This window comes from Tauraco erythrolophus, chromosome 14, assembly GCF_009769465.1.
Source record: "Tauraco erythrolophus isolate bTauEry1 chromosome 14, bTauEry1.pri, whole genome shotgun sequence".
Classification (NCBI taxonomy): domain Eukaryota; kingdom Metazoa; phylum Chordata; class Aves; order Musophagiformes; family Musophagidae; genus Tauraco; species Tauraco erythrolophus.
The window spans coordinates 15,500,810-15,522,198 of record NC_141478.1 but is presented as its reverse complement, the minus strand read 5'-3'; the positions used below and the strand labels follow the sequence as shown (position 1 = coordinate 15,522,198).

The following is a 21,389-nucleotide window of genomic DNA, read 5'->3' as shown; positions in this document are numbered from 1 at the left end:
CGGTAAAGGCAGTAAAAGTGCTGGCATATTAGAAAAACCTGCCTGCATCTGCATGTGACAAGCCTTTTACAATGCAAACGAGATGTCAGCATCATCATTAGATTTTCTAAGGTTACAAAGGACAGTATCAATAGGTGGAAACTATGCAGTACACAGCAGCCATACTGACTGAGCACACCACATCCAGTTACACATCATAACTTTCTATATATAGTACCTCCATTTGCTTTTGTCTTTGATATGCTTTTCCCAGGGATATGTATTTAGAGAAGAGCTCAAAAAACCTCAAGCTTCTATAAAGTCTGCTGGTTACTTCAGGTTTTTGGTTTTAACGGCTGGGAACTAGGAACTGCATGAAGATTTCACCACTGTCTGTGTATGCCTTGGACACTGTACACTTCCATTTTCTTTTGTTTGCACTCGCAGAAAAAAAAACTGTAGAAAATGTGAAAATCTTTCATTTCAAGCTTAAGCTACAGACTTCTTTTTTCCCCATAAAACCTATGTAGATGCATCAATCAATTCAGAAGTAACTCAGCATCGAACTTCAATGCACCAAAGGGGCTTAGATCTTAGAAATCTGTCTTAAGGACAGACAAGTAAAGGCACAAGATGTAGCAGGAGGCATATGCCTATGGGATCAGCTTCTGCTCCCAGTTTGCTATTTGCCTGTGCGATCCCCTTTCTGCGCAGCAGCAAGCCCAGGTTAGGTACTGCCCCTCCTCAGCTCGCTGGAACTCCTGAATTGGCTTCACAGGGAGTAGCAACACCACTTGTGCCTGCAACTTGCGCTGTGTACCTCGAGAATGTATGTTAGGTTTTATTCAAATAAAGGCAGAAGGTGTTTTTGCAGCACATTACCTATGAGGAGAGAGAAATTTAAAAAACTCACTGATTTACCATGTTAAAAAAAGATGGCACATTTATTGCTACATAAATGTTATATACATAGTGTTTTCTGTTACATTGACAGAAATTTTTTTGAACGTCTTGCTGCTGGTTGGAAAGGTTTATCAGCAATACCTTGAAATTTGACACAGGGTACAAATCTGCAATAAACCAACAATGGAAACTGGAGAACAAGATGAGAAGCAATTCATCTCGGACAATTAGCTCTTACAATACTCCATAGGTACTACACGGTATGCTAGAACCCTACTATGGTCTTACAATGCTATTGTAAATTTCTGATATTAATGAACAGGTTATGGTAAATAACCCTACATTTTTACTACCTAATATAGTAAAATAAAGTAAGAAACTTTTTACTGAAAACTTTTTCGATTTCAAAAATCTAGAAAGAGTAATATTTAGAATTCAAGAAATTTTCTTACAAGATTATTGTATAAAAGACTAGCTACAGTGAAAAATAAGCCAAATGTTTTTTTCTTTCTATTTTATGAAGGAAAGCTTCTGGGCATACTGCAAAGTCTAATATAGCCAAAAAGACAACAAGCTTAGAAGGAAAAAGGCCAGGCAGTGGCACGTGATCACTTTCACACGTCATAAGCAACAAATTTGTTTAGCTGATAAACACTGAAATGAAGAACAAGGCCACAGATATAATCAGGTGTTATTTGATGGTATATGCAAATTAAAGTAATAGAAATGAGTCCACTAATTCCACAAACTGCTTTGTTAGGAACCATCCAAAACATGAGCTGAAATTCATTAGTTTATTTTAACAATCCATCTTTTGTTCTTTCAAATTAAATGACTTCATAAAAATTATTGGTTTGTTCCTGTTCTGTGTGTGAACCAATTGCCAGTGATGAAAAATGCACTATATAAACAATAGCTCAGACAACCTTGGCTTCGGAAATTCCCTCCCATGGTCATTGCAGTGGAAGACAGTTTCCATGGAAGTTCAAAGGGATTTTAACCTTTTCAACACATCTGTGACAAAGGAATACTTATGGACACTGTTCTGGTGGAGAAACATTTAAAGGTTTAATGCTAATATGGCTTGGGAGGGGGGTCATTTGTTTGCATTTGAGTCACGCTATTTCTTTTTTCTCCACTGACAAGCCATACAAAAACGACAAGATAATTAATGTATACAGTAAGGAAAAACTGGTGACCATTGCTCTTATATTCCATTACGTAAGTAAGCCCACCTTACTGGTGGTTCTATCATCACACTACCTGCCACGGTGAATTTCGGATTTTACTATTCACCAAAATTACAGCCTGAAAAAAATCTCCTTTGTATTTTAATGCATTTTGTGCTTACGTACAGCTAACACTTTACATGTACTATATGTAGTACTTACTGCTCGGAAAACAAAGCAACTCTAACAAGGTAGATTCTCCCCACCCAATTTACACTTCACGTTACAAGCTTTACTATGAAGCCTAGAAGCCTAAAAAGGTTTTGTTTATAATTAGAAAAAAAAAAGTTTGAGGAAAGTCTGAGGGAAAAATAAAAATCACTTTTTAAATCCAAGAAATGTTATGGTCACAGTACTGCTCCTGCTTGCAGCCTTCACAAGGCCTCTTACTGGCTTGAAGCACAGAGCTCAGTATGGAAGGGTAACTACGACCATAACTGTTCAGATTACCAGAGACCAAAAATAACATAAAAAAGCTATACCAAGGAATAGTTTCCTATTGCATGGAAAACACTAGTCATATGGCAAAAGGAGAGGAAAGGACAACAAAAGACTTTTCCCTTCCTTTTTTAAGACACTAATAGGTATGCTGGGAATGCTACGGGTCGAAGGTTGTCACTGCTTTGTTCTCTGAATGTGAACAGCTTTAGTAAATGCTGGCATCCAGCTGAAATTTTATCAGCTTTTAACATGTTAACTTTTCCCTTTATATGTAGACCTTTACAGTTCCATAACAATAAATAAAATTTGTAGTTACAATGCATTTGTCAATTCAGTTTAGGCACAAGGCAACTTCCACAATGAGTGGAGAGATCACAACAGTCTCTGATTGTGCAGAAGCGACACACTGCTTGCAACAGAATGATATGTTCAGAGTATTTCACCGGCTGAAATTCTATCTGAAGATCTGGTATCTTCAATCCTGATGCAGGTGTTGACCAGTAGCTTTGATCATAAGATTGCATTTGGGTTTCTTGCTTCAAGTGTTTTCTCCTGTCAGGTTTGTGTCTTCATATAATGTTAGTTGTCTGTGTCCTTGTGAAGAAAGGTCACCTTCTGTGTATCCTACCAATAACTCTGGAATTCTAGAAAGGAATTTGGGAGAAGAAAGGGGTATTAGGAAAAGAATCAATCGGAAGCATAGTATTAACACTAGTGAACTAATTTAAACTGTATCTTCTGGCATTTTTCAGTCAGTTAAGTGCAAAAGAGTATCACATTGAGAGTCCTTGAAATCCTTCTTCCCAGAGATAACCATTCTGAATATGATGTATCGAACAATTGACTTTCAGCAACATTCTATTTGGACTCTGGATACAGGAGAAAGAATGATCTGCAAATCTCAGGCCTTTGATTTGTGTCTGACTTTGTTCTCTAAAAGAAGCAGGAGGTAGTGCCTAATGTAATCACGGCTGCTGAAGGTACGCATTGCCTATACCTCATGAGCCTTTTCATGTCAACGTCACACTTCAGTCATCATACAAAGTTATTGCTATTAAAAAAGCAAAGATATAGTAAACTTTTGAAAGCGGTTCATCGTTTTAATATGGCAAGAACAGACTATAAAGCCTGCTGTAAATCAAGAATTATCTGACAATTTAGAGAAGCAGCCTATTGCTCTGGTATGAAATAAAACAAATTTAAGAAATTCAAACCACTTTGCTTTCCTAAAAAGAAAACCAATTTTGTTTATGAAGAAAGAAGCTGCCTGTGAGGGATGGAGAAAAAGTGCTGACTCAAATGAAGCTTGCTTTAAATGCCATTTTGCTGCTTTCTAAGGAACACCAGGGACTAATAAATTTCCATTGAGATATCTTCTGGCAAGATACACACCTTTACCTTCAGCTAAAGTAGAAGCAAACCAGTCTATATACACAACAACAACGAAACTCCCAAAACATAAAATTTAGTAAAATTACAGATTAAAATAAGGGCATTGAACCCCAGCTCTTAGTCTTTTTGAAAGTGGCAAGTTATTCTGTTTTAAAAGACATGGAATACTCAGAATTTTTTTCTTATCATAATCACGTTTTTCCCAATTATTTAAAGACCCCAACCAACAACACATAATAAACCCAAAAGACTAATATTCCTGTAAGGCCTCCCCATCAGCAGGTTTTAAATGAACTACTGCATATTGGACTATGTGGGGCTTTTGGAAGCAAAGCTGAAAACATTCCTTTTTAAATCTCAACTATCTTCACTAATACAGATTGTGAATTAAGATAGTTAGCAATCTCTACTGGGCAAATGATACGAGTTAGAAGGACTGGCCTTCAGCCAGAGAGCAAATCTCTGAGATGAGAAGTGTCTCTAACTGTTTGTATCAGCACTGGGAAACAATACACGGATTTTAAAATGAATTAATGTGATATTTAGACCATTTAAAGATGTATAATTCATCTCTATTATGCTTGGCTTATCTAGCAAGCTGTTAACTGTTCCTCTGATGTCATGCCAAGAAGGCCACCTGAGCCAAGAGATGTATCCATTGGCAACAACGCATGGAAATGAAAAGACTTCAATGACAATGTCTTGGGGGTTTGTTTTATTATAAAACTAAACAAATCTGCATGCTTTTGCTTATGCTCAGAGATAGGAAAGTACTTAGCAGCATAAAGAAGTTTGGTGCTAGTGGCAGCTCAGTAAGAACATCCATGCCTAGATCTCCCACATGTCATCCAATAACAAGCAACACGAGCCGTTCCCCTCTAGCCGAGACGTACCTGGCTGGTGTTCACATATGACCCATAGGGTTGGTAGTTTCACTCAGGCCAGGGTGGCTTCCTGGGTGTGGTGTTGGCGGCTCTGCCGATACGGCAGAAACTTTTTCTTCTTCCCTTCTCTTAAGGCAGGCTGCTTTAGGGTTTAGGTTTCGTTCTGTAACGGAAAAATGATTCCTAACATCCCACACGCTGATACCAAGGGCAATATCGATACATGAACCGCTGTAGTAAAAATAGCCATGCAGCTTCCCTCTTACAATGACTTACGTCCCTGTGTTCAAACCCAGATGTCTAAAGCTGCAGACAAGCACTACTGAAAATTCTCCCAGGCATCTCCTAAACTGGTATTTAAAAGAAACAAAACCAAAGCATTGAACTTTACTACCTGTCTACATACACCTTCAGAAAACTCAAAAAAAGTGCCTCCCTTGTCATCAGAAGTTGAAGTGAAACATGAGAATTGTCTGTAATCTACAAGGTAATAAACCAGAGATTTCTGTGTTTTGTTGGTACACTGAAGTCATACCAACCCTACTGACGTCACACTAGTTTTAGTAACATTACTGCTTCTTTCTTCACCTGATGTATTAGCCTGCTGTTAGAACACAGGAGGTATCGTTAAGTCGATAGTTCTCTTCATACCCTAAAGTCTGTGAAATCATCTTGTGCCCATCTCGCTTAAATTGAAAGGATACAATGACAGTCACACAGAGCCAAAGGGTTATTGTTTTTTAAACCATATTTCCTCTCACATTAAAGTCAGTACCTTCTAACAGGCAGTTGTGCACTATCAAGATATTCCTAGCAGTATGTTTCCACTTCCCCAATTATCTTCAATAGACGTAGATTTGGATCTAGTTTTCAACAATGTCAGCTTCTAAAAGTCAACTGTTTCTGTTCTTCAGAATGGCTTTTCATGAATCAAACATAAAAGCTGTAAATCGCAATGGCCAGAAAGACACACAAAAGGTATGTAATATATTCTACCAGCGCATGTTGAATTTAATCACCATTTTGAGGTATTTTTCTAGCTGTCAGTGAATTCTGTTTTGCAGTTTAAGACTGCAGATACAATTGTAACTGCCAAAACAGAACAGACAGCACAAGCCCTTCTCTGGCACTGCACAGGCGCCCCTTTAGGAATTGCAGTTTGCTGACTCCTGCGTATTTCACAAGGAGTAGAATCTAGCTAATCTGACAGAGGCAATTTTGGATGGACTTGGTAATTCTGCTTTCACCCAAGTCATTATCAACAGCCTTCTACTGCATTTCCTAAAGATGAATGCTCCCAAAGAGTCTACTGGAAAAAAGAAAACAACAAAATGTTAACTTTTCTTAATCACAGTTTTCTTTGTTTAAATGTGGCTTGCCTTGAAGTTTTAAAGAAGATTTAATTACGTGGAAACTTTGAAAGGAAGTTAATTTACAGTGATTTAGGAAACGGAGATAAAAATGCTAGCCTACAGTTAGAGCTTAAAATCCAAAATGTTTCATTTTGAATAGCACCAATCACAAAATGAGAAGCTTCAGTACCAGCAGGGAGAGGAAATTGTTTATTGCAATTATATAATGCAGTGGAGAAAGGGTCCTCTGGGCCCCACACAAAGCTCTGGTCACTCACTTTCAGAAACAGTGCGAAGACAGACGGGTGAGAATAAATGGGGAACGCAGCCTCTCTCGCAAGAGGCACGGTGTGCTTGTGATAGGCTTCCTCAAACACACAGAGAGTAAGTGGTGAGATGTAAATGAGAGGAAGTGAAAGCTCTCAATTTACACTGCCTGTACGACAGGTCCAATTTAACTGTAAGTACATTTAGAGAAAGAGTTCTACCAGAGACGGAAGGTTCGGAAGCATCCTCTGACCAAGGCAGAAGTGATTTTAATAATTTTCACCCAGATCTTTCTGTTAGATTACAGAATCTGTGAGAGCAAGGAGATGGACTTGATGGTTTTTAAACATTAAAAAACATGCTTGAATAACGTTATGCTGACCCAACTTCATCCTGCTGACCAAAACAATTCCCAAGATCAAAGTCTCAGAGATGCTAAATAAGGCTTTACCGTGGCACTATTTGATGTCTCGTCTGCAGAATAACTAGTTGCTCTGTGTGCCCTGGAAGAACTCTGACTGGAGGCAGTGCGTGCGTTTATTAAAAACCAGGTTAGTAAAACTCTGCCTGAAAACATAGCACCTCATCTGTACTACAACTACGTAAGCTTGCGTTAAGTATTCACTCTGTCACTTCCAATAAACTTGTGAAAAAAACTTCACTTTCAAAACAATTGCTTTGATCTCCTGTGCAAAATGCAAGCAACAAATTAGAAAATGGAAGTAAAACAAGATACACAAAATAAACATTGACATCATTCAGCCACATCAGTGATTCAAAAACGAAGCACATTAAGCAGATATGACCACTGACATCATCCACATCTGAGAGACTTTCCAACCACTTGATGCACTCCCATCAGTGGGACACCAATGCAGATGGTTATTCACTCGCCCAAACCAGCAGAACATGAGGGTGCTCACTTGTTTCAGTGCCAGCTACGTAGAACAGAACAGGACCGGACTAGACTATCTCAGTGGAAGGGACCTACAATGATCATCTCATCCAACTGCCTGACCAATCCAGGGCTGCCCAGAAGTTAGAGCAAGGTGCCTCGGAGCTTTAACATGGCTTTGACAAGTTGAAAGGGAGACAAAGTCAACTGTAGCTTCACCAACACACAAGGACAGAACAGTTGAAGAACTAAACATGATTCCTAGAACTATCTTTCCTTAAGAGAGGGAACTGCACAAAGAATTCTTCCTTCTGCACCTACCAACAGGTCTATTATTTCTTACCTGGAAAAATTCAGGGAAATCAGGGAAAGAAAATACATGCAAACCCAGCCCTGATTCAATTAAGTAGAAATAGGTTCCCCCCTCCTTCTCCATATATGGTTAATGCAAAAACCTAAGTAAACACAGTTAAATTCACTGCATTTTATTATTTCAGTTATGTGGGGTTCATTTTAAAATAGATTTCTTATTTTGCTAAGGCTTCTTTTCTACTCAATAAGTAGATTGAGTAGATTCTGTTCTACTCAATTTAAAGCAAGATGTGTCAATATTTAATTAATCAATTTGCCTTGAAAAACAGGTGAAGAGATGGCCAATTACACAGGAAAAAACTCAGAAAGATCAAAGTATAAACCTAGTACTCCCCTTCTCCCTCCTCTTTTTTTTTTTTTTTAAAAGTAATTCTTTGCTTTTCCTAAAGAATTTCAACATCAGTACAGAACAGCAAACATACTTTTAGTAACTGTGCATCTAGTTATGCAGATTTCAAGAGACCGACACTGTTCCACGAACAAAGCTACGATTACAGGCTACTGACCTCTCACTTGCTGCTCTAGACTGAGGATGACTGCCACAGCCTGGTGAAGAATAAGCAGTTTCGTCTGTGGTTTTTCACTCTTCAGATGAAGCTGACACATACGGCCAAGTTCTTTAATGCCTCATTGATATCTCGTACACGCAAGCGTTCTCTCGCATTATTTGCCATTCTCCTCTCCTTTTCTCTTTCTATTTTCTGCTCTGGGTTTAAATCCTCATCTTCATTAGTACTGCTGCAAGAAAGTATAAATAAAAGTATGGTGAAACATCACTGGTATTTCCAACAAGTGATCCTGCTGCTGGTTCAAACTTCAGGTGATGAAATCAAACTTCTTCCCACTTAAATCTATTTCACACTGAAGTACCTTTAGATAACTAAGAAAGTGTTAGATATCAGTGCTTAAGTATTTCAGGTAATCTTGGTGTTCCTGCCTTTTCCTGAAAATAGGTGTTAAATGGTTTCTGCCTGAAGCATATCCACAGAATACTGTCTACAGATGGTAAATGTCTCTAGGAAGAGCAGTGGCAACGCACTGCCCCCTTGAAGCAGAAGATGTACCCAAACTACCACTTCACTCAATTACTGACGAATGTTCAAATACTTCGGAGATAACTCAGCCATCTTGTCAGGGTGAAGAATAAATCAGTTTCAACAAATAGTTGTTGCTAGTTTCCAATACATCAGCCTATATAAAAGGCACTCAAGTAATTTTCAATTTAATGTGCTTATTAAAAGTTTCAGTTTTGTTAAAGACCTTCCCGGCCAATTTTAGAACTGTTTTTAATTCTAATACCCGATGTAGAGCTAAACAGTTATATTTAGAATTCTTGTATCATTTCAAATTATTATATTAAGTTGCATAGCCTTTTAAAATCTAGGACTGTCCAATTAAGTCTAAAACTGCAAAACCTCTGCTCTACCAAAATTAATACATTAAAATGCCATTGGACAACTGTGATGGAATAGACTCTGCTGCCTGCGGTTCCAAATTCTGACTGTTTACTCTTACCTCAAATTTCAACACTTGTGTCAGGCCTGTCAGGCAGATCCAGAAACACTTTACCCAGTGTCAACTCCAGGTTTTTTTTTGTTTATGGCTTGGGAGGGGGGAAAAAATGTTTAAAAAGGGTATTTGCCTGTCATATCCACGCCAGCCTCTGCGTTACCAGGCTGTTGCTCTCCATCACTACTGCTCACATTTGGAAGCGCAGCCCTGGCCCACATACAAAGCACCACAAATTTCTAACATTCTCCCCTCCTCTATGCTGTGCAAGGCCCTCTGAATCTTTCACTCCTTATCTGTACAGGCAGTTATTAGGCAAGGCACTAAAGTAAAGGAATGCATAATTTTCAGGTGATTTTCCAGAAAATCCTCTATCTTGTATTTGAATAGCTACAAATACCATAAACTATTTATCTATTTCAGCTGGCTATTACACGCGCTGAGGTGACGCAAACTGCTTGAAATACATTCATCAAACTTGAAGACAATATGCTACAGCGCATTAACAAAGCACAAATTCTCTCGGTCATGTCAGCAACCCACCTTGTTCTGCCTCTAGATGAGACCTTGATATCCTTCTGAGAGGACTCATCATCTGATTTCATGTCATCCGATGAGGGGGGTTCATGTATATTTTCATCCTTCTCCTTATGTTCAGACTTGATTTCTGTTGGACCTATAGCCACAGACTGGCTCTGTAAGCCACCTGACAACGCTGCAACAACCAGAGATCGGTGTGAGTATCTATCACAGGAGGGAAATGTTTAAGAGAATCTCAAGCAGATATTGTTGATGGGAGGCCAGAGCCGAGCAGAAGTCTGGGAAGACAACAGGAGGAACTACACTTTGGCAACAGAAACGAGAGAAATCCTGGTAACACTGCTGCACTTGGACATGTGTCACGAGTCGTAAAGGGATGGTAATTCACACCGCAGCTCCATCAGTAACAGCTTAATCTAAGAAAGACACTGTTAAAGCCAGAAGGACATTTAGCCAAGTACGGAAATTTGCACCTCGTGTCTGGGCTGCAAAGCTAAGGGCAGAGCTGCGCTGGCATCGAGGCTTGCACTTAGGCCAAACATGCAACACGCACATCTCTAAACGGTGCAAAAGGCAAACAAATAAGCTGACTTCTGTTTTCTATAGCTTACTTCTTCAGGCTAAAAAATTGAGGGAACTGTAAACACTTCTGTGGAATGACTTCCTTGGATTGGCTAGACTGAAGTCTGGCCTCGGCTCACTCTGCAGCCCTCCTGGCTGGGTTGGAAACAGCTGCAGTGCTGCGGACAGCATTATGGCTCCTTAAGCTGGAAGGATGCGGCTGTAACACAGCCTCCTGCTGAAACTGTAGTGGGACAAGTCTGACATAGGGACGCGCTCAGAACTGTTGCAGGAATCCCTAGCAGTGGTGGTTTATAGGATTGTAAGGAATTTTTATGTCAGTTATCTATGTCCCCATCCCCTATGTTGAGGCAAGTTTACCAAAACGTAGAGCCTCACTGGCTCTGGATTATTGCAGACCCTGTTCAGCATTTAATATTGCTGGAAAGTTACCTCTGTAGCTTTCTTGTGTTTTATGGTTTAGTTCTGTGCTCTGAGCAGAAACTGTACTGGGAAGAACTGAATGGTGCTGTTGAGGCTGACACTTTCTTCCCGATGAGTCCCAACCTAAAGCAAAGCAAATGTTTCTATTAAAGATGTGATTCAAATAATAGTCCAAAAGTAGAAGTTTAAAAGATTTGAAGTATTTGCTGGATTAGAGACCCGAGTTAAGTTCTAGCTCAGTAAAGGAAAGATTTAGTTGAAAGACGCTGTTACACTAAATCACATGATCACCCCATACTGCATGAAGCTGTGTTTCAAGCAGTGACCAACACCTGTTTGAATAACGTAGCAACCTAGTAAAAAATGTTCTCAGTATTTTCCCACAGAACACTACAGAATTTTCTCCTTGATAAATAAACAAGGAGTATAAGATTTGATTAACCTGCGATTGCTTTAAGTTAATACAACGATTAACTCTAGTATTTATAGCATTTTGATGCTTAAAGAAGATCATGGGGAATAATGGTCTTCGCGACATGTGAAAGGTGTGTGTACTGCCCTACACTCATGTATACAGACACATACACGCATATATTTATAAAACAATATACATAACATCTCCTCACTTCTTGTTTGCTGAAAAGGATTGATAAAGAACTGGATCTAATACCAAAACATTATTTTATTCACTTTAATATTTCTCTCTCACTTTCTTCCTTTCTCAACTAAATACATTTAGTTTAGTCCCATTACAGAATCTTATCACACAAAATAATCCAGGCACCTACTCTTACCACCTCTCAGTATTTGCTAATCTGCCCCTTCATAACACATCATGATTAAATTTCTAAGCAGCAAGCACTGAGATGAAGAGTCTTTAAAAAATTCTAACTTTGCATAAACTGAAATTAGATACTTATGTAAGATAGCTACGAGTGCGCATACCTAGCTTGAAGATTTGGTAAAAATCTGCTAAAAAAAACTGCTGGCCAATACAGAATACTTAACAATGCAAACCTCTATAAAAAAGAATATTCTTTTGTTTGAAGAAGGAAGAAGTAAAGACGCTGCCTGTATTTAAATAATTTGAAATGCAGACCATTTAAAGCTTTTGATTCCTAAAAACACAAAAGTCCTTTAAATATTTATAATACAACCAACATAATACAATTAAACAGTTAAATACTGAACAGAGATGAGGGATTCTACTATTATTTGTATAGTTACAAAAATTGGCTACAGATGAAGCTTTTTATTGGAACAGTAGCAAACATGTCAACTAGAAGATTAAGCCTTTAATTAAATAGGTTTATTGCCTGGAGTTACACATGAGAACCACTGTTTTTCAATAAATCCTTCAATCCTAGTAAACTGCTGAGCTTTGAATCCCTCTTGAGTAATTAATGCAGCTTTTACCTTTCATGTCTTAGTATGGGTTTTACCCAGAGAGAGATAAATACCCTTATGCAAGTTTATCCTTTGTTTAATATACTCTCGTTCCTGTAAGCTAACGCACAGGAACAAGAAAGGAAAGGGGGGGAACCCCCTGACAACCCACAGCTGATATCGGGTCATTCTGGGTTGCTATTTGTATCTATTGTTCTGCAGAAAAATCTCCTCTTGTACACTGCAGAATATCTGTTGCTATTTAAAGTTTATTTTATCTTCCTTTGTGTGTAAGAGGCTTTGTTTGTGCGAAGTTCTACTACAGATACAGTCAGCTCGGCTCTTGGAGTGTTGTGAATTCACTGGGAGTAAGGAGCAGAGCCCAGGTCTTTCAGCCCACGAGACAAAACTCTTTGCAACGGGAACGTGAAACTCATTCTCCACGCTTCACTTTCAAAAACGAGTCTTTCCCTAATTCTGCCCCGCAGGTTGTGTGTTTTATTTTATTCTTCTGGTCATGCTTAGTCCTAACACACGAGGGTGCTTTTATTCAAGCTACAGACTATTAATCACTTGACGGCCAGGTTTGTTCCAAAATCTACTTCTTAAAAAAAGCAGAAATTTCTTAAAGCTGTGTAAAACGTAGCAGCTGCCAGAACCCTGGCAATTTTCAAATCTAGAGCTAATCTGAAAGTGACAGATTAGCAAATCAGTCCTCATAAAGGCAGAAAACAGATTAGAAATACAACCTGAATTCAAGTCCATGTTCCAGTCCTTTGAAACAGGCTGACAAATTCAAAGCATAGAATTAGATTAACAAGATTTGTCCAGAAATCCGAAGAGCTGAAGTGTTACAAAACTGACTGCAACATGAATTTTTATCTCTGATCTATGATGTAACAGAAAATCCAAACAGGCAACAAAAAACCCCACCAACAAACCAAAAGACTTGCTGAAAGTCACTGTATCCCATCTGAAGGCCAAGAGCTCCGTTTTCTATAAGCACAACTTATCAGTGACTGCTTCAAGGTGCCAAATTGTTTCTTTAGTATCTTAAACATCGACTTTAGACAATTTAGTCCGCTTTTCTTTCCCTCCACTCCCACTTCACAGCAGAAGGAGAGTCCAGCTCTCCCCATCTGCATTTCAATGGAGCGCAACCTTGGGCTTCCTTTAAGTCTTCTGAAAGGCATTTTGTTCCGTCACCTCCGGCGCCTTCAGAACAAACAAGCCCGCGGCAAGTTTTGTTACTATTATTTATAAGCGATTCTCGGCCAGATCATTTCCGAGCACTAAGGGGGGCTGAGGCGGTGCGTGTCCGGCTCCAGGGGCAGAGACCTCCCTGCGGCCCACCAGCTCCCCCTCGGGCGCTCCGCCGGGCGTCGAGGCACGGCTGCCTGCACCGCTGCCACCAACATCCCCGTTACAAAAGCTCCGTGCCTTGGCTGCAGAGGCGGTACCGAACGCCCCGGCCCGAGCCGGAGCCGCCAGCCGCGGTCTGGACGGTTTCAGCGAAACGACGCTGGCACAACTCCTCTGTAACCCGATTCCTCCCGCAGCCGCCCCTCTCGCTCCCGGCGAGCCCCGCTCCCCCGGCCCTGCCCGGGGCGCCCGCCGCGGCGGCGGGGCCGCGCCAGCTGCGCGGGGCGGGGCGGGGCGGCGCGCGCTGCCCGCATTAGCATACAGCTGGGCGCGCGCGCCGCCCGCGGGGCCCCCCCGGCCCGGCGCTTCACCGCTCCGCGCTAAGCGGGCCGCCGCAGCCCGGTACTGCGCCAGCCCCGCCGGGCAGGGTTCGGGTCATGAGCAAACAAACGCGGGGCGAATTCATCCGCTCGTCAGCTGATTCGGCCTTATTGCCGTGATCCCTCTCGAGCAAACCCTAAACGCGCCTCAGGCACGCCAAACGGGAGGCAAACGGAAAGGCCCGACTCGTACACGCAGCATAAACCTGAAGTTTTGGTTGCAAAGGCAAAATATTTTAGAAAAATCTGAGAAGCAATCAGCATAGACACCGCACTTGTTAAAAACATACTTGAATGGCTCACCTTTGGGTGTTCGTCCTATACAATGACAATCTAACACGTATTTAGGATTCTCAACAAATCAAGGACATTACAGCTCAGTGAAATCAGTTGGAGAAAAACAGAAGTCCTGTATGTAAGACTATAAGTTGTCATAATCAACCAGGTGAACCGTATTTATTTTTATGCATTTCAAGAAAGACTTGCACGTAGGACAATATGCAGCTGTGCTCAGACTTGTTAGGTTTTAAAAAAATGAACGCAGAACTTATTTCAGTTGATTTAAGTGATAACATTTGGGATTTGAAACCAGAAAACCAGTTAAGTATTTTTAGCAACTAAATGAAAACTAGACACAACATAGCAACTGGTGGCGCACTACTGCACTAGGAGAACTGAGAGTGACACATGGGGAAAGGACCACCTTGGTCCTGTTAACACTGGTTCTGCATCTCGCACTTCAGTTTGATTGTTAATGTTGAACTCTTAGTGATAAAAGCTTTTGAGAATTGGGAAAAAAAAAACAGTCTTTGTTCATATTTGCTTTAGGACTTATCTAAGCATATTTAAAATCACACTCACTTTTCAAGCTGGTCAGTTTGGCCACGGCCATTAACGTTGTTTGAGCTAAGATGAACATAATTAAGAAAAGGGCTTTGGAATCAAGATTTTTACACTTCCATCAGCTCAGAGTTGTTCAGTGGGAGCATAATCTCTGCAGAGAAATATTATCACTGGAAGGGCTCTGAGCGAGGGCAGAGGTTGGTGTTGGCAAAGCGGCTTAAACTGCCCTTTCGTCCTTCTATGCTACAGCAGACGCAGGGCAGGGAGAGGGAGATCACCAATTTTCTTAGATTCCTGTTATACCTGGAAAAAAACTGTGACTTAAGGATTGAGTTTCATTCTTAACTGAGTTTCCAGGCCTTTTATTTATTTATTTTTAATCAGTTCAGGCTGTTCCTTTTCCATTGTATTACAATGACAAATAAAAAGCAGCTTGAATAAGAACAAAAAGAGTATTACTACTTAACTTTTCAATAATATATGAAATAAAATACAAATCGACTTCAAAGGCCACTTAGCAAATATTTGATGAGTTTGAGATATTAAAAATCTATTTGAGTAAGTCTAATGGCCAGCCCAGCTAAAAAGAAAACAAGACCATTCAGAGCAAGCAGGAAATGAAGTCAACTCGAGTTTTAAAATAAATCTGGCTCAAAAATTAAGCAAATGTTAAAATAAAACCATGTCTGGTTATGCTAATTACATAAAAAGGAGTTAAATTACTCATTTCCTAGCTCCTTCTGCCAAGATCATCTTCTTCAAGGGAAATTCAATTTCTTTTTTTTTTTTTTTTCTCTCTGCTTTTTGCCTAAAGAACAAAAATGTTTTGTATCAAGATCTCCCCCTCCCTCGACAAGGACGTTTCATTTAGTGCTGAATCTCAACAACCATTTATTGACCAAAAAACCCTACGAGCATGTCAAACAAAAACAGGCAAACACCCTTATCAATGTTGACATTTCTCACTATGTCAGCCAATACTCATTATTTTCTTAAATTTGTCAGAGGTCCTCCAAAGTAAAGTAGTACTTAATTCCTGAAGAAAGTCTAGATTTTATAGTTCAGGTTGTGTATCAAATTCTCTGCTCTCCCACATTTACTGTTTCAAGAAAAACAAAGAGTAAATAAGTACAGTCTGAAGTTAATTGATTATCGAATACTGTAAGAATTACACCTCATCCTTGGGGGGCATTACTGAAACGCAGTCATCCCTAATAAACCACTCGGTTTCCACTGCAGCCAGATGTGCCAACCTCTGCTCTGTGCTTATTTCAGGACTCCATCCTAAGTCCTGCTGAGTTCCTGCGATTGCAGATGATGTCAAAGGGCACTCTTTGGGGACTGGGCAAGGCCATGACAGGATGCCTTCTGTTGGAGCCAATTATTCTGATGTAACAAAATTAAAGGTAATCCAAGAGATTCTTTAGCTGACTCACTTTTCAAGCCAAAACTGATCTGCAAGCTTGTTTCACCCAGTGAGGATGAAATATAAAAGCAAATCTTTTTTCCTTTTCCTAGTCTCAGTTTATTTCTAACAGACAGCAAACATCCTTCAATCAAAACTGCAGATCGATCATCAGATGATAAATCAAGTGTCTAGTACATTGAAGTTACACAACTACATTAAACTACAGCAGACCAAGGAATCTTGATTCATTTTGGAGAGTAACTTTCCACTGTCACCTATTTTAATCAAAACTGAGTTGATAAAATATTTATCATAGCTTAGTTTAAAAGAGAAACAGAGATTTTTTGAACGTACATTTTGGCACTATCTGCATCTGACTGTATCTGGCTTAGCAGTATCGGAAGGTTCCACAAGTCAGATAGAGAACAATTTTGTCTCGGTAATTTCAGTCACTCACTTTACCCCATGTCATTAAGACCTAGAAAAAAAAGTTTTCCTTTGTATGACTAAATTTCAGTCTACCCCAGAACACCGGGAAATTTTCCCTTTAACAACATTCTTTAAATATTAAATATGAGGCTGTATTAAAAGAAAATTCTAAAGTATTTACGCATCGCTTCCTTCATTACTAAAAGGAACTGTGAACTTGTAGAGAAACCTAAAGTTGGGTGTGCGTTTGGAAAGTACCCCCTTCCCCAAAAGGCCCCAGACACATGCAGCTTATAGAAAGTAACCAGTTCTTTTTGATGTTTACTGCAGTGGTTCTGAAATTAATATAAATGGATGTGTGACGTGCAAATAGGAGAGCCTGGAACTAATTCTGTTTTATAGAACACAAACCCTTCAGCAATTGGGGTACCTAATTATTTTGATGATAGGTGAAATTTTGCCTTGATCACGCAGTACCCAGCTGTGAATCTGTTTTATAACAGAAAATTTCACAGCATGTAACTGGTCTTTAAAATTACACTGTAAACATGCAAACACATGGCACCACTAAAATAAGTATGTTTTGAAAAGCTCTTTTTCCTTGAAACATTTTTGAGAAGGGAGGAATGAAAAGGAATAAAAAGGGAAGTGAGCAGTGCTACAAATAGATTTAGTTTACTGTATAATGCTTTTAACATATTTCTCATCTACAAAAAGCTCGACTGCAGCTTTTCAGAACAGTTCACGTTTTTAAAGAAACTGAGAGATGGACTGAATTATTTCACTCTTCTTGGGGATCAGTCTTAAAGTTGTTTCCTCTTCATTATTACTTACACTACAGCTGTGCTCAAACTCCTTTTCATTTAGAAAAAAAAGTTTAAATTTTGAGCCTGCGCACACTATGGTTCCACATTCCAACAGCTTCCTCCCAGTCCTCTGCCAGCATCTGCTATTGAAGACTAGTTCCAATTTACAATAAACAGCTTTTCCAGACCAGAACACTTGAAATTCAGTCTTTCTTGACTGCTTTTCCCATTCAATCTCCCTATTCACCATTTCAAGGAGAAAACTGTTCTGCCAATTATTACACATCTGGAAAAAATGCATGTATAAGCTGAAATGCTCTCAGCAGAAAGTTTCAGCTTTCTGCATATGGTCACAGCAGGATTTTATGGGCCACTGACCAGGCCAAAGTCTAAGTTTTCCCATCTTTCTCCTCCCCCTCCTTTCTGCCCACCCCCACCCCAGCTCTCTAATTGGAAACCCATAGCAGGTGCAAGTTGTCTGCCATCTTTTCCTCCACAAGACTCTTGAGTAGTTTCTTCTCGGTAAATATTCATCTTACAGTCCAGTTTTGACTCACTAGGTTCTATGATAATTTAAATGTCTCAGCTGTAATTGCTTTGCATAAATACACACGTTTAAAAATATCGTTACCATTGACGCTTGTCTGTTGGTTGTTACAAGGCTAGATGCTCCATAATTTGAATTCAGGCTTCCAATTGGCCCATTGTGGGATGGTCCCAATAAACTATGGATATCTCCATGGCCACCTGACAGGCTTGTTGAAGGCCCGACGGCGTGATTTCGTAGTACATGAATGGCATCATCGAGTCTGTCCAAGCGATCCTCCATTCGAGACTGCTGTTGGGATTTAAGAGGGACAGTAACAGTCACTACTGAATAGATCTGCAGACTCGTTATACCGTAACAGTTTCTACCTCGAAGATATCAAAGATAGAAGATGAAATGCAGTATCAAAAGACTTTGAAAGCACCTACCAGCACTACGAACAAACAGGAAAAAGAAAAGATATCTGGAGATTTTGCTTGAGATAGCATTCATTCCACAAATAGGTGGCAGCTTTTAAAGTGAAGCTTATTACAAGGTTAATGTTACTCAGCTTCTATTACACAGCATGAACAAGAAAAAATGGAAGTGCTACAAAATAAGCTATCTAATACAGGACAAGAAAGAATGATCACAAAATCAGCCTCACCACGTTGGTAACAATTAAGAGAGGCAGTGGCTTTTTGAGAACCTGTATTACAAAAAAAACTGGACAAAACTAAGTTATCATTTTCTAAAATGGATAAATGGATCTTTAAACAGATTACATATTTCAGAAATAAAAGCGAGTTCTGTATGTTACTGTAGAAAAGCCTGTCTTAAAATTACTTTCCTTTAAAAAAAAGATCAAAAAAACCCCAAAGCAAAACCAATTCTGACACTGCAGCTCTCTAGAAACTGAAATAGCAGAATGTTGGAGTCAAAAGATAGGTCATCCGCTACACTAATTTAAGTTTTTAATGGGGAATCCGAGGGAAGCATTAATTGAAACACAAAAAGGCACCATCTAAAGTGAAATAGTACCTCACAGACATCCTTTAAGAAGGACATTGCATCTTGCAAATGCTCGTGAAGTTGCTGTTCAACTCGATTTTTCTGGCAAAGTCAAGACAGAACAGGAAGCAAAGCACAGGTTAAGATTAATTCAAAAAAGAGGTGAGGAAACAGCTGATGTGCATGTCAGCAATAAATTGTTAGTCAAGTTAATGCAACAGAGATCTGATTATATTAAGATAAGAAAAGGCTAATATTTAACACTGCAGTTATGTTAGGATTCTAAGATGTACGTATCAATTATATTTAATTGCAAAAATTCTGAAGAACAGAAAACTGATTTAGCTTAAATTTATTCTTGTTAGACAGAAAAAAAAAGAAATTACATCTGTGGAAACTAAAAATATTAACAGGTTATCAAAACCTTCCCTCAAATTTTTCCCCTTTCCTTCCCGATGCTGTATCAGAAATTTAAGAAAGAAGTCAGTAACTTAAATCCTCTGCTGAGTGTTCAAAAGAAGAAAATTTACAATGCTGTAGATTATTTTCTGTGTGTTTTTCTGTAAAATGCGTCATTAATTAATAAATGAACATTCCCCAATAACAAATAATAATTACAAATAAAATATATTAATACGTTAATGACAGCGTAATGAAAACAAGCCCAAGAGAGTACCATTTCAGGGAGGGGGCGGGAAGGACAAGTAAATGCGAAGGCATGAAGTCTTTATCTTTTCTCCAGACTGAACTTCAGATAAGAATTAGCTATGGATTTGTGAAAAGGTACCAGAATCTCATAACAGCGCTTTAGCACCAGCTGTCCTCAGCACAGAAGCCTGATGCCCAGGGAACAGATGGTGAAAGACACACCCTGCACGTCTTATATTGTTCAACTGAACAGGCCATTTGTTAGCAAAGAATTCATTTGTAATGCTATCCTACTGTTTCCTTTAATGATATGCAGGATTGATACAAAACCAAGCCTCCAGCTCTTCAGTAGAAAGTACGACTTTGCTTTCAGCAATTCTTACCAAGGAGTGTAGAGAGTTTTCGTAGTTTGGAGATGAGGGGGCTTGTCCTCCACTCCTAGACCACTGACTGGCACCTGTCAAAATTGTTGAGGTTAATGCACAGATTTATGCAGCAGAAGTGGGAAGCAGAGACACAGTATTTCTCAACGTAATTAAAACCAACGCATTCTGCATAAAGGTAAGCTGACATATGGGTACACAAAGGAAGACAAATTCCTTCATTCTGCTTTATAGAGGGATAATTTTTATATCCTGGCATCTGGAGGGTTATCCACGTTATCGATGACAAAGCAGTGACATCTTCAAAGTACTGCAACATTAAAAAGTGGACTAAACACACACACTGCATCTGAAATACGTGCCTTCTGCCAGTGTCACCACAAAAAGATTGCTGAATTCTTTCTTCTTCAGATTACGTTCAGTACATGTAGGCATATCTTTAATAGTGTTGACATATGACAAAAACATTTAAAGAAATCAAGCAGACACTGAATTAAGGATAACTGGAAAACCATTTTATGACATCTGTCTACTAAATAAGAAAACTTAAAGAAAACCTTTATCTTGTCTAGTTCTACACTATACCATTTTAGATTAATAATGCATTCAAAGTTCAGAAGAGCAAAAAACACACCTAAGTTATTCCCATTTCTTATTTCAGACATATTTAAGGTAAATTGGCAACTGAAACATCATTGACTGTGCAACAAATCGACAATTATAGCTGGGTTAACCAAACACTGCAAATTCAAATACATATCCATTCTAATCTGACATAAGTATACCTAATTACCATGTAAAATTTTGAAATAATTAGACGTGAAATGCAATAACTAATAAAGCAGTACTTTTAAAACAAAGCCTGAAGTAGTACAACATGTTTTTTTCTCACCAACTAATAATGCATCTTTTATAAAGATACTACATGAAATTCCATGTCCATTAGAGACAGCTTCCTTTCAGCCATACAAATGTAATAATAAAGCAATTACATTAATAAATTATGGACATACAATCCAAAGCAGCTCATTAAAGGAAGAGCCTGTGGGCTTGTTCTTTCAATAACAGCCAGAGCTGTACGTCTGGAAAACTGGGAAAAGGTTTAATAACATTACAGTTCCTTTGTTCAGAGAGCTGCAAGTAGTTACCTTTTAAAGAAAGGGGTTTATTTAACGAAAAGAGTACAGCTTGCATAGCTATTAAAATACCTAAATATTTCCTTTCTAATTAAGAAAAAATAAACCATCTCCAATTTCATAAAAGCCCAGAGCTGCCATAACCGTGCTGGAATTCTCTTTTAAAACGTAACGACATCAGTGAGTAAGTTTATAATTACCAGTTTTCACTTCACATAGCTACTCTGGGTCAGGATTTGTAGTCTCCCTCCACATTATTGTCATTTCTGAACTTGGGAATAATGCTTGGAGTCCCACTTATTT

The 21,389-nt window shown here is 39.1% G+C and overlaps 1 protein-coding gene across 1 annotated transcript in view; it reads right to left on the bottom strand.

Moving 5' to 3' along the window:
* Positions 1 to 904: 904 nt before the first annotated feature.
* The window catches only part of TCF12 (transcription factor 12), a 173,169-nt gene continuing 152,684 nt past the window's right edge, over positions 905 to 21,389 (bottom strand). Inside the window, 10 exon segments of the mRNA XM_086620007.1 lie at positions 905 to 3,196; positions 4,838 to 4,991; positions 8,221 to 8,337; positions 8,340 to 8,452; positions 9,767 to 9,938; positions 10,778 to 10,852; positions 10,855 to 10,891; positions 18,014 to 18,220; positions 18,950 to 19,021; positions 19,951 to 20,024. Coding sequence (XP_086476133.1) covers positions 4,849 to 4,991; positions 8,221 to 8,337; positions 8,340 to 8,452; positions 9,767 to 9,938; positions 10,778 to 10,852; positions 10,855 to 10,891; positions 18,014 to 18,220; positions 18,950 to 19,021; positions 19,951 to 20,024 — 1,010 coding nt within the window. The 3' untranslated portion in view covers positions 905 to 3,196; positions 4,838 to 4,848.